Raw genomic sequence first — 13487 nt, 5'->3', positions numbered from 1 at the left:
ACCAGTCAGAATGGCAGAAATTAACAAAATAGGAAACAACAAATGTTGGCAAGGATGTAGAGAAAGGGGATTCCTCTTACACTGTTTGTGAAAATGTAAGCCAGGACAGCCACTATGGAAAATAGGATAAAGGTTCCTCAAGATGTAAAAAATAGACCTACCCTTTGACCCTGAAATTGCACTAAGTATTTACCCCAAAGACACAGTTGTAGTGAAAAGAAAGGGGCACTTGCACCCCAATGATCACAGGAGCAATGTCTATGACAGCCAAACTGTGGAAGAAGTTGAGATGCCCTTCAACAGAGGAGTGACAAAGAAGACGTGGTAGGGTAGTGGAGGTATGGGGTAGCCAGGTGATGGGTTTTAAGGAGCGCACATGTTATGGAACTAATGAGTCACTGAACACTATGTCAAAAACTAATAACGGAGAGAGGCCAGAAGATGGCGGAGAAGTAGCAGGCTGAGACTACTTCAGCTAGCAGGAGATCAGCTAGATAGCTTATCTAAAGATTGCAAACACCTGAAAATCCATCGGCAGATCGAAGAGAAGAAAAACAGCAATTCTGGAAACAGAAAAACAACCACTTTCTGAAAGGTAGGACAGGCGGAGAAGTGAATCCAAACCGACGGGAAGATAGACCCCGGGGGAAGGGGCCGGGTCCCAGCGAGCGGCGGAGCAACGGCGCACAAAATCAGGACTTTTAAAAGTCTGTTCCGCTGAGGGACATCACTTCAGAGGCTAAACCAGGGCGAAGCCCTCGCGGGGTCAGCGTGGCCTCAGGTTAAAGCATATTTTCCTGCAGTTGTTGCCACACTTTTAGTATTTTACTTGCTCCTTCATATACTCTTATCTGGACAAAATGACAAGGCAGAAAAATTCACCACAAAAAAAAGAACAAGAGGCAGTACCGAAGGCTAGGGACCTAATCCATACAGACATTGGTAATATGTCAGATCTAGAGTTCAGAATGACAATTCTCAAGGTTCTAGCCGGGCTCGAAAAAGGCATGGAAGATATGAGAGAAACCCTCTCGAGAGATATAAAAGCCCTTTCTGGAGAAATAAAAGAACTAAAATCTAACCAAGTTGAAATCAAAAAAGCTATTAATGAGGTGCAATAAAAAATGGAGGCTCTCACTGCTAGGATAAATGAGGCAGAAGAAAGAATTAGTGATATAGAAGACCAAACGACAGAGAATTAAGAAGCTGAGCAAAAGAGGGACGAACAGCTACTGGACCACGAGGGGAGAATTCGAGAGATAAGTGACACCGTAAGACGAAACAACATTAGAATAATTGGGGAGAATTTCCCCAATATGGCAAAGTGAACAAGCATCAAAATTCAGGAGGTTCAGAGAACGCCCCTGAAAATCAGTAAGAATAGGCCCACACCCCGTCACCTAATAGTAAAATTTACAAGTCTCAGTGACAAAGAGAAAATCCTGAAAGCAGCCTGGGAAAAGAAGTCTGTAACATACAATGGTAAAAATATTAGATTGGCAGCTGACTTATCCACAGAGACCTGGCAGGCCAGAAAGGGCTGGCATGATATTTTCAGAGCACTAAACGAGAAAAACATGCAGCCAAGAATACTATATCCAGCTAGGCTATCATTGAAAATAGAAGGAGAGATTAAAAGCTTCCAGAACAACCAAAAACTGAAAGAATTTGCAAACACCAAACCAGCTCTACAGGAAATATTGAAAGGGGTCCTCTAAGCAAACAGAGCGCCTACAAGTGGTAGATCAGAAAGGAACAGAGACCACCGGGTTCTGAGGATATGTTCAAATGAAGTCCGTGCTGCCAGGCTCAGGGCAAGGAGAGGACACAGCAGGGAGGGGGCTCCAAACGGGGAGAGGGCTCCGGACAGGGAGGGGGCTCCAGACATGGAGAGGGCTAGTAGACAGGGTGGCTCTTGAAAGGTTTCTGTGAGCAAGCAGGGCACAGAGGGCTGACAGGGACCTTGATAGACCGCCGGATTTACCTAATGTAAGCAGTTTGGAGGTGGTATTTTAGTGTGAGGAGGAACAGGTGAGAGAAAAGTTATGTGTGCCAACAGAGAAGGTGTAGCAGTGTGGACTCAATCACAGGAGAAAACCACACTGCACTTTCAACAGATCAGAATATAAAAAAAAAAAAAAGAAAGAAAGGAACAGAGACCATATACAGTAACAGTCACCTTATAGGCAATACAATGGCATTAAATTCATATCTCTCAATAGTTACCCTGAATGTTAATGGGCTAAATGCCCCTGTCAAAAGACACAGGGTATCAGAATGGATAAAAAAACAAAACCCATCTATATGTTGCCTCCAAGAAACTCATTTTAAGCCCGAAGACACCTCCAGATTTAAAGTGAGGGGGTGGAAAAGAATTTACCATGCTAATGGACATCAGAAGAAAGCCCGAGTGGCAATCCTTTTATCAGATCAATTAGATTTTAAGCCAAAGACTATAATAAGAGATGAGGAAGGACACTATATCATACTCAAAGGGTCTGTCCAACAAGAAGATTTAACGATTTTAAATATCTATGCCCCCAACGTGGGAGCAGCCAACTATATAAACCAATTAGTAACAAAATCAAAGAAACACATCAACAATAATACAATAATAGTAGGGGACTTTAACACTCCCCTCACTGAAATGTACAGATCATCCAAGCAAAAGATCAGCAAGGAAATAAAGGCCTTAAACGACACACTGGACCAGATGGACAACATAGATATATTCAGAACATTACATCCCAAAGCAAGAGAATACACATTCCTCTCTAGTGCACATGGAACATTCTCCAGAATAGATCACATCCTCGGTCCTAAATCAGGACTCAACAGGTATCAAAAGATTGGGATCATTCCCTGCATATTTTCAGACCACAATGCTCTAAAGCTAGAACTCAAGCACAAAAGGAAGTTTGGAAAGAACCCAAATACATGGAGACTAAACAGCATCCTTCTAAAGAATGAATGGGTCAACCGGGAAATTAAAGAAGAATTGAAAAAAATCATGGAAACAAATGATAATGAAAATACAATGGTTCAAAATCTGTGGGACACAACAAAGGCAGTCCTGAGAGGAAAATATATAGCGGTACAAGCCTTTCTCAAGAAACAAGTAAGGTCTCAGGTACACAACCTAACTCTACACCTAAAGGAGCTGGAGAAAGAACAAGAAAGAAACCCTAAGCCAAGCAGGAGAAGAGAAATCATAAAGATCAGAGCAGAAATCAATGAAATAGAAACCAAAAAGACAATAGAGCAAATCAACGAAACTAGGAGCTGGTTTTTTGAAAGAATTAATAAAATTGATAAACCCCGGGCCAGACTTATCAAAAAGAAAACAGAAAGGACCCAAATAAATAAAATCATGAATGAAAGAGGAGAGATCACAACTAACACCAAAGAATTACAAACTATTATAAGAACATACTATAAGCAACTCTACGCCAATAAATTTGACAATCTGGAAGAAATGGATGCATTCCTAGAAACATATAAACTACCACAACTGAACCAGGAAGAAATAGAAAGCCTGAACAGACCCATAACCAGTAAGGAGATTGAAACTGTCATTAAAAATCTCCAAACAAACAAAAGCCCAGGGCCAGACGGCTTCCCGGGGGAATTCTACCAAACATTTAAGGAAGAACTAATTCCTATTCTCCTGAAACTGTTCCAAAAAATAGAAATGGAAGGAAAACTTCCAAACTCATTTTATGAGGCCAGCATCACCTTGATCCCAAAACCAGACAAGGATCCCATCAAAAAAGAGAGCTATAGACCAATATCCTTGATGAACACAGATGCGAAAATACTCAACAAAATACTAGCCAATAGGATTCAACAGTACATTAAAAGGGTTATTCACCACGACCAAGTGGGATTTATTCCAGGGCTGCAAGGTTGGTTCAACATCCGCAAATCAGTCAATGGGATACAACACATCAATAAAAGAAAGAACAAGAACCATACGATACTCTCAATAGATGCTGAAAAAGCATTTGACAAAGTACAGCATCCCTTCCTGATCAAAACTCTTCAAAGTGTAGGGATAGAGGGCACATACCTCAATATAATCAAAGCCATCTATGAAAAACCCACCGCAAGTATCATTCTCAATGGAGAAAAACTGAAAGCTTTTCCGCTAAGGTCAGGAACACAGCAGGGATGACCATTATCACCACTACTATTCAACATAGTACTAGAGGTCCTAGCCTCAGCAATCCGACAACAAAAGGAAATTAAAGGCATCCAAATCGGCAAAGAAGAAGTCAAATTATCACTCTTCGCAGATGATATGATACTATATGTGGAAAACCCAAAAGACTCCACTCCAAAACTGCTAGAACTTATACAGGAATTCAGTAAAGTGTCAGGATATAAAATCAATGCACAGAAATCAGTTGCATTTCTCTACACCAACAGCAAGACAGAAGAAAGAGATATTAAGGAGTCAATCCCATTTACAGTTGCATCCAAAACCATAAGATACCTAGGAATAAACCTAACCAAAGAGACACAGAATCTATACTCAGAAAACTATAAAGTACTCATGAAAGAAATTGAGGAAGACACAAAGAAATGGAAAAATGTTCCATGCTCCTGGATTGGAAGAATAAATATTGTGAAAATGTCGATGCTACCTAAAGCAATCTACACATTTAATGCAATTCCTATCAAAGTACCATCCATCTTTTTCAAAGAAATGGAACAAATAATGCTAAAATTTATATGGAACCAGAAAAGACCTCGAATAGCCAAAGGGATATTGAAAAAGAAAGCCAACGTTGGTGGCATCACAATTCCGGACTTCAAGCTCTATTACAAAGCTGTCATCATCAAGACAGCATGGTACTGGCACAAAAACAGACACATAGATCAATGGAACAGAATTGAGAGCCCAGAAATAGACCCTCAACTCTATGGTCAACTAATCTTCGACAAAGCAATAAAGAATGTCCAATGGAAAAAAGACAGCCTCTTCAATAAATGGTGCTGGGAAAATTGGACAGCCACATGCAGAAAAATGAAATTGGACCATTTCCTTACACCACACACAAAAATAGCCTCAAAATGGATGAAGGACCTCAATGTGCGAAAGGAATCCATCAAAATCCTTGAGGAGAACACAGGCAGCAACCTCTTCGACCTCAGCCGCAGCAACATCTTCCTAGGAACAACGCCAAAGGCAAGGGAAGCAAGGGCAAAAATGAACTATTGGGATTTCATCAAGATCAAAAGCTTTTGCACAGCAAAGGAAACAGTTAACAAAATCAAAAGACAACTGACAGAATGGGAGAAGATATTTGCAAACGACATATCAGATAAAGGACTAGTGTCCAGAATCTATAAAGAACTTAGCAAACTCAACACCCAAAGAACAAATAATCCTATCAAGAAATGGGCAGAGGACATGAACAGACATTTCTGCAAAGAAGACATCCAGATGGCGAACAGACACATGAAAAAGTGCTCCATATCACTTGGCATCAGGGAAATACTAATCAAAACCACAATGAGATATCACCTCACACCAGTCAGAATGGCTAAAATCAACAAGTCAGGAAATGACAGATGCTGGCGAGGATGCGGAGAAAGGGGAACCCTCCTACACTGTTGGTGCGAATGCAAGCTGGTGCAGCCACTCTGGAAAACAGCATGGAGGTTCCTCAAAATGTTGAAAATAGAACTGCCCTATGAGCCAGCAATTGCACTATTGGGCCTTTACCCTAAAGATACAAACATAGTGATCCAAAGGGGCACGTGCACCCGAATGTTTATAGCAGCAATGTCCACAATAGCCAAACTATGGAAAGAACCTAGATGTCCATCAACAGATGAATGGATCAAGAAGATGTGGTATGTATACACAATGGAATACTATGCAGCCATCAAAAGAAATGAAATCTTACCATTTGCAACAACATGGATGGAACTAGAGCGTATCATGCTTAGCGAAATAAGTCAAGCAGAAAAGATAACTATCATATGATCTCCCTGATATGAGGAAGTGGTGATGCAACATGGAGGCTTAAGTGGGTAGGAGAAGAATAAATGAAACAAGATGGGATTGGGATGGAGACAAACCATAAGTGACTCTTAATCTCACAAAACAAACTGAGGGTTGGTGGGGGGAGGGGATTTGGGAGAAGGGGGTGGGATTATGGACATTGGGGAGGGTATGTGCTTTGGTGAGTGCTGTGAAGTGTGTAAACCTGGTGATTCACACACCTGTACCCCTGGGGATAAAAATATATGTTTATAAAAAATTAAAAATTAAAAAAAAAACAACTCAAGTAATAATAGCTCATAAGCCAACAGTTGAGATAAAAGGCAATATTAAACAATGTCAGAAATATTATCAGGGATAAAAAGAGACACTCATAAGGAGGATGTCAATCCATCAAAAAACCATAAGCATCAAAAATACACATATGCATGCAATAGCAGACTTTCAAACTACTGAAGCACAATCTTTCAGAACTCAGAGTACAAAAAGAGACAAATGTCCCTATGCTAAAATCAATTGTATTTCTATATATTAGCAAGGAAAAACCATAAGTTGAATTTTAAAAATGACTTACAGTTGCATCAAAAACATGAAAATATATACAGGTACCAAATATACACATAACCAAATACTTGGAAAATGTATTCACTGAAAACTAAAAAATGGCACTGAAAGAAATTTACAATTATCCAGAAACTGATAAATTCCATTCAATTTCAATCAAAATTTCCTCAGGCATTTTTTTTGTAGGCATTTACAATATGATCTAAATCATACAGAAATGCGAAGATGCTAGTGTAGCCTAACAATTTTGAAAACAAAATACAAAATACAAAGTTGGAAGCCTCATATTACAAAATTTCAAAGCTTACTATAAAGCTATATTAATCAAGTCACTGTATTATTGGCCTAAGGACAGACCTATAGATAAATGAAACAGAATAAGTCCAGAAAGACTCATAAATATATGTTCAACTGATTTTTTTTAAGAGATCATAATGCCATTTTTTAAAAAAGATTTATTTATTTATTTATCTATTTGAGAGAGAGAGAGAAAGTGAGAGAGAATATGAGAGGGGACAGGGTGAGAGGGAGAACCAGACTCCCAACGGAGCTGGGAGCCCGATGCAGGACTTGATCCCAGGACTCCAGAATCATGACCTGAGCCACAGGCAATTGCATAACCAACGGAGTCACCCAGGTGCCCAAGTTCAACTGATTTTCAATAAAGATGCAAATCTAACTTAGTAAGGAAAAAATACTTTTTTTCAACAAATGATACTGGGGCAATGGGCTATATGGGAAAAAAAATAAAACTTTTACCTTTACTTTAAACCACACACAAAAATTAACTTCAAATGAATCACAGACCTAACCATGAAAAATAAAATTTAGAGGGGTGTCTGGGTAGCTCAGTCGCTTAAGTATCCAACACTTGATTTTTGGCTCAGGTGATGATCTCAAGATTGTAATATCAAGTCCATGTGGGCTCTGTGTTGGGCACACAGCCTACTTAAGGTCTCTCTCTCTTCTCCCTTTGTCCCCACTCTCTCTCTCCCTGTCTATCTTAATAAATAAAACAAAATTAAGAAATTTCAGGGGGGAGGTGCCTGGGTGGCTCAGTGGGTTACAGCCTCTCTGCCTTCAGCTCAGGTGCATTGGGCTTTCTGCTCAGTGGGGGAGCCTGCTTTCTCCTCTCTCTCTGCCTGCCTGCCTACTTGTGATCTTTGTCTGTCAAATAAATAAATAAAATCTTTAAAAAAAAATTTGGGGGGGGGGGGGAAGGGGAGAAATTCATAATCTTGGGTAAGCTAAGATTCCTTAGGTCATTAAAAGCACAAAACAATAAAACAAAAGAATAAACCTGAAGTTAAAATGTTCTGTTTCTTAAAACACACTGAGATAGAAAAGTCAAGCAAAAGACCAGCAGAAAATATCTGCAATGCATATATATTTGATAAAGTACCTGGATCCATAATATATAAAAGAATTCTTAAAATTCAATAATAAAATGTGCAGGAATGAGAAAGTGAGGATAGTGATTTCTTCTGGGGACAAAGGAGAGATCTAGCGAATCCTGTTTTAACTATATTAATTTCTTTAAAAATTGCTGAGTAGTGGGTACGTGGACTTCTATTATAATTTTATTCTTCATTTCATGTTTAAAATACTTATAATTTAAAAATTAAAAGTTAACACTAAACCCACAGAGAAAGTTTAATTCATAGCACTCCATGAAATTATCGTAGTCACTGAAACACTTAATGGTGGATTTTTGCCCATATCTTATTCACCTATGTTTATTTGACATTAAGCACAAGGACACACAAACATGTAAAACTGAAGAAAAGAAAAAGATTCAGTTAGATTTCTAGTTTCCTGCTATCCATTCCTACTTGGATGCTTAAATGTTTCTCCATCACTTCAAATAACTTACTAAAAAGAATTCACTGATCTTTCCTCATATGATAGATTCAGGTTCTTCTGTTTTATTAGTTTTATCATATTACAAGTCAAAAGGAGAGCATATTAGTTAGGAGCACAAGTTCTAGAGCCAGCCAAAATGCCTGGCTTCAAATCTTGACTACCACTCAAAAATTGCCTGATCTTGGGCAAGTTAATTAATCTTTCTGTGCTTCAGGATAAATGTTAAATACATATAAGGTAGTTAGAGCTAACCCTAGCAAAAAATCATGTTCATCAATGTTAACCATTCGTTTTATATTCTTATTGCTACTATAACTATTATTACAACTATGTTCTAACTTATCTTTGCCTCTTCCTTTGTTATCCCTTAGTATCAAGGAAGGTACTTAGTCTTGTTACTCGTTCCCAGAACAATCTGACCTCTCTCACCCTATTTCTGGTCATCAGTAGTGAAGAGCTAGACTGCTACAGCCTTCTTCCTATAAGCCTTCCTTTTCTTCATTTCCTCTCCATTCCAAGCTATTATATGCTACTTCAGATTAATCTTTTATCCCTTTTCATAAAATCCACTTTCCTTTAGCAGGAGAAGCTCTATGAGGTTTTACAGAAGAAAAAAAAAATATTTCAAAATGGGTTATGAATTAATCACTAAAATAAAAACTATGGCAGAAGAAAGTCTTAAGGTTGATTTTTAATGATACAAATATGAAAGCAAGCTAAATTTATTACTACGAAAGTAACAATGACATTATAAATGACCTTTGAGTAGCATTAGCAGTTCCCTATTACAACAGCAATCACTCCTAATATAGTTTGAGTTTGAGATTTTATTTATTATGAAAATCACCAGTCTTTTTTAAGTAATCACCTCTTTGGGCCCTAGTCTCTTTTGTTAAAAAGAAAATGTTATACAAATGTCATTAATCTATGCTCCCAGACCCTAAAAGGCAACACTAAGCACAACATTCTTTGCTGATGAGCCCAAGGTAGGCTGAGTTATCCAGAAAATTAATACCAATGGATAAACTAGCAGAGGTGAACCTATGTGTCATTTTTAACTACATAATCTTTAGAGTTTCTCCTAATTTTAAAGGTCTGTGAATCTACTCTAATGCCATAAAAATCTATATAAAACTCTTCTAATTTAAAATTTAATTTAAAATACTTCTATTTTCATTTCTAATTCATTTGATATACTTCTAGAAAATCTAGAAGCATTCTGAAATCTTTCATAAAAATTTGTGTTTAGCTTCAAAGTAATTTGGTTTGAAATTTAAAACTATTTTTAAACAAATTTCACTGTGGTATTTCATTATGATTTCATACTTCAATGACAGTGCATTTTGCAATAATACTAAAATGGGCCCAAAATTTGATATGGGCACACAAAAGTTACATAGCTACTCTTTGAAAAGTACTTCCTAGAAATTTGAAAATGACTTTTTTTTTGTAACATTTACCTTTTTTCTTCTTTTGCTCTCAGCTGTTCTTCCTGTCTCAAAACTTGAACCATTATAGATTCAAAAACTCCACTTGTCAAGCCTGCCAAACTTCGTGGTGTTGACCGACGCCTTGTTGAGGTACATGCAGTTCCCTTCTCATCCTCCAATCCATAATAGCCTCTAGATGTAACTGCTATCGTTGTCTTTTCTCTCAAGTGCCTTGGAGAAGAATAAGTCAATTCATAAGGTCAAATTTTCTAGGTAAGCAAGAAGCGCTCTTAAACCAGCATCTTAAGAATAATCTCTTTTGCTAACTATATAGAAAGTATATAGTTAAACCTTACTTAGCTATGCTCCAAATTTTAATCTGCCCTTCATTAATTTCTAATTTCCCTTACCCTCTATAAAATTAGTCTGAATGACAGACCCTTCACTACATTTAAGAAATACGTAAATCTTGGGGTGCCTGGGTGGCTCAGTTGGTTGGGCATCTGACTTCAGCTCAAGTCATGCTATTGGGGTCCCGGGATCAAGTCCCAGGGTCAGACTCCCTGCTCTGCAGGGAGTCTGCTCTTCCCTCTACCTCTACCCTTTGTCCCTCCCCCTGCTCGTGCTCCCTCTTTTTTTCTCTCAAATAAATAAATTAAAGAAAAAAGAAATAAATGAATCTTTCACATTAAAATTAAGGATTAAAACACTATCGCTTTAATGGGCAAAAAAGCTTACTGTTTGTAAAATTAAATGCAGCTTATCTTTTTCGTATTACCTGTCATTGGTATAGGAAAATGCACAATACTACAAGAACATTTTGGGAGAGAAAATTCATGGTACATAAATGCTTTGAAGAAATTATAAACAAATGAAACATTACAATGTATTAAATACTATGATATATAAGTACAAATTTGGAAACCTGACTAACCTATAAAAAGAATCTAGGAATCAAAATTCCATTTTGTGTCACACAAATGTCTCCCTAACCTGTAATATTCTATTAATGCACGAATATACTACTCTAATACTTGAAAATACTGATTAAAAAAGGTTCTCAGCATTGTAATTACCTATAAATCCCCTTAATGAATTTGAAATAATTGATTAAAACCATTCACACTGGAAAAAGAAACATTTATCTTATCAAGTTTTTAAGTCAAAATTAAAACATGACTTCTGAACTTTTATCTATAAAAATGGCTAATTATAAAAAGCATCAGGGAAAATATCTCCTCTTCTACCTCTGTGAGATATGTCAGAGTCTCTGAAGGTTTTGAACATGCTGTTATTTCTACAATGGCAAAATCAAGTCAATACCCCAAGCAAGCATTCAATATGCTGGATGAATTCTACGTAAATTAAAAGTTGATCCTATAATCAAATTTTCCTACTTTCCTAAAGGCTTTAATACAAAGCAGCCAAGGTTCAATGAAACAAACCTTTATGGCATGAAATACAATCAAATACAATCAAATCCTGGACTTTGTTCACAACAGTTTATTACTGTAAGAAGAACTTTTTTTTTTTTAATATTTTATTTATTTATTTGACAGAGATCACAAGTAGGCAGATAGGCCGGCAGAGAGAGAGGGAAGCAGGCCCACTGCTGAGCAGAGAGCCCGATGCGGGACTGGATCCCAGGACCCTGAGACCATGACCTGAGCCGAAGGCAGCGGCTTAACCCACTTTACCCACTTAACGGCTTAACCCACTGAGCCACCCAGGTGCCCTGTAAGGAGAACAATCTTGGTCTCAGGCCACCTGGAGCAAGGTTCTACTGAACTACGGCACTATTTTATGTCTTCTTTGTTGTAAGGAAATAATGTAACTGATTCAGCTTCAAGTAGGGCATGAACTTTAAGTGTTCAAGCAATCCTGAAGAATTTGGGCTAATCTCGCCATACTGTTTCAGGCTGTGATTATTTTATGCACAATAGCATAGATCTGTCTGATGGCTAATTGGGCCAAAAGGAATGCCAGCCAGAAGCAATATGGGCCAAAAGATATGAAGATGATCGGCAATAACAGATATTGAATGGGTATACTTGGGTTCATTTTACTGGTAAACTAACTAGTTCTGTAATTTTAATTACTTCCTCATTAATACTGATGGAAGAGAACATTAATGAACAATACTGCATTGAAACATGATGACACCTCAAAGGCCACAGTATATGCAGAGCATTGGGGATAAAAGTTGAAGGAAAGAGGAAGTCACATGGCTAAATTATTACATAAACAAGCCAGAAACTAAACTTTATTCTTTAATTTCACTCTTACAAGTAGAGAAGATGAAATTATATAAACTATTTTTAAGCAGTATTTTCTCAGAACAAAGACTAAAGAGAAATTAATATCCTTTATTACTCATCAGAAAAAAATGTATATACTTTGATATTTATCATTCATAATTAAAATACAAGAAGAAGGAAAATTATGCAGTCTCTTTCATATAAAGGTGTAAAAATTAAAAAGTGTAAAGATTACTCAGTGTTGGGGAGAATCTAGAAAAGAAAAATGTTCACAGAACATTATTGGATATGTAAAATTGCAACATTTTTGGAAGTCAATTTGGTAATAATCATTAAGATGTAATGTACTCAAATCCTTTGACCCATCATGGTCCTGGGAATTTACCCTACAGACATATCTCCACAACTGTGAGCAATCTCTCTCTCTCTCTTTCACACACACACACACATTGTTATTGTGTAAACATAAATGTCCTTTTATACACAGATTAAACAATATATACCACAACATGGAGTAACATCCATCCATTAAAAGGAATTAGGAACTCTGTATGTACTCACAATAAAAGATGTCCATATTACACTCCTGAATGTAAAAGTTTCTGAATATAACATGCTAATTGTCTTTAGCATACAAATATGCAATGTAAAAGTTTATCTTAAAAACAAACCATAGCCATAGATGGCTCAGTCAGTTAAGCATCAGACTTTCAGTTTTAGCTCAGGTCATGATCTCAGGGTATGAGATAAAAAGCCCTGAGAACGAGATTCTCTCTCTCCCACTGCCCCTCACCTTGCTTGCACATGCTCTCTCTGTAAAATAAATAAAATCTTTAATTAAATTATTAAAAAAAAAAAAAACCTTTCCCCTTATAAAGAGTGACATCTAAATTCCTGGTCCATTTCATGTTTCATTCACACCCCAATCTGGCATTTGCCTGCACTTACACAACTAAAATCACTCTTTCCAAATGATCTCCTATTTTAAACTTCAAATCATGTTTAAGTTTTTTATTTGAATTCCACTACAGTTAACATACATTAGTATATTAGTTTCAGGTGTACAAAATAGTGATTCAACAATTCCATATATTACTCAGGGCTCATTTTCATAAGTGTACTCTGTAATCCCCATCCCATATTTCATCCATTCCCCCACCCACCTTCCTCATGATAACCATCAGTTTCTTCTCTATAGTTAAGATCTGTTTCTTGGTTTGTCTCCTTTTTTTCTCCTTTTGCTTGTTTTGTTTCTTAAATTCCACATATGAATGAAATCACACAGTATGTGTCTTCTTCTGACTTATTTCACTTACCATTGTACTCTCTAGCTTCATCCACATGATTGCAAATGACAAG

At 37.2% G+C, this 13487-nt stretch overlaps 1 protein-coding gene across 1 annotated transcript in view; it reads right to left on the bottom strand.

Moving 5' to 3' along the window:
* KIAA2026 (KIAA2026 ortholog) overlaps window positions 1-13487 on the bottom strand; it is a 163709-nt gene that overhangs the window by 130396 nt on the left and 19826 nt on the right. The window contains exon 2 of the mRNA XM_059410141.1: window positions 9901-10101. Within this exon, the coding sequence (XP_059266124.1) occupies window positions 9901-10101 (201 nt within the window). The remainder of the gene's footprint in view (window positions 1-9900; window positions 10102-13487) is intronic.

Source organism: Mustela nigripes, chromosome 9 (genome assembly GCF_022355385.1).
Source record: "Mustela nigripes isolate SB6536 chromosome 9, MUSNIG.SB6536, whole genome shotgun sequence".
Taxonomy (NCBI): Eukaryota; Metazoa; Chordata; class Mammalia; order Carnivora; family Mustelidae; genus Mustela; species Mustela nigripes.
This window is presented reverse-complemented; position numbering and strand designations above follow the sequence as displayed.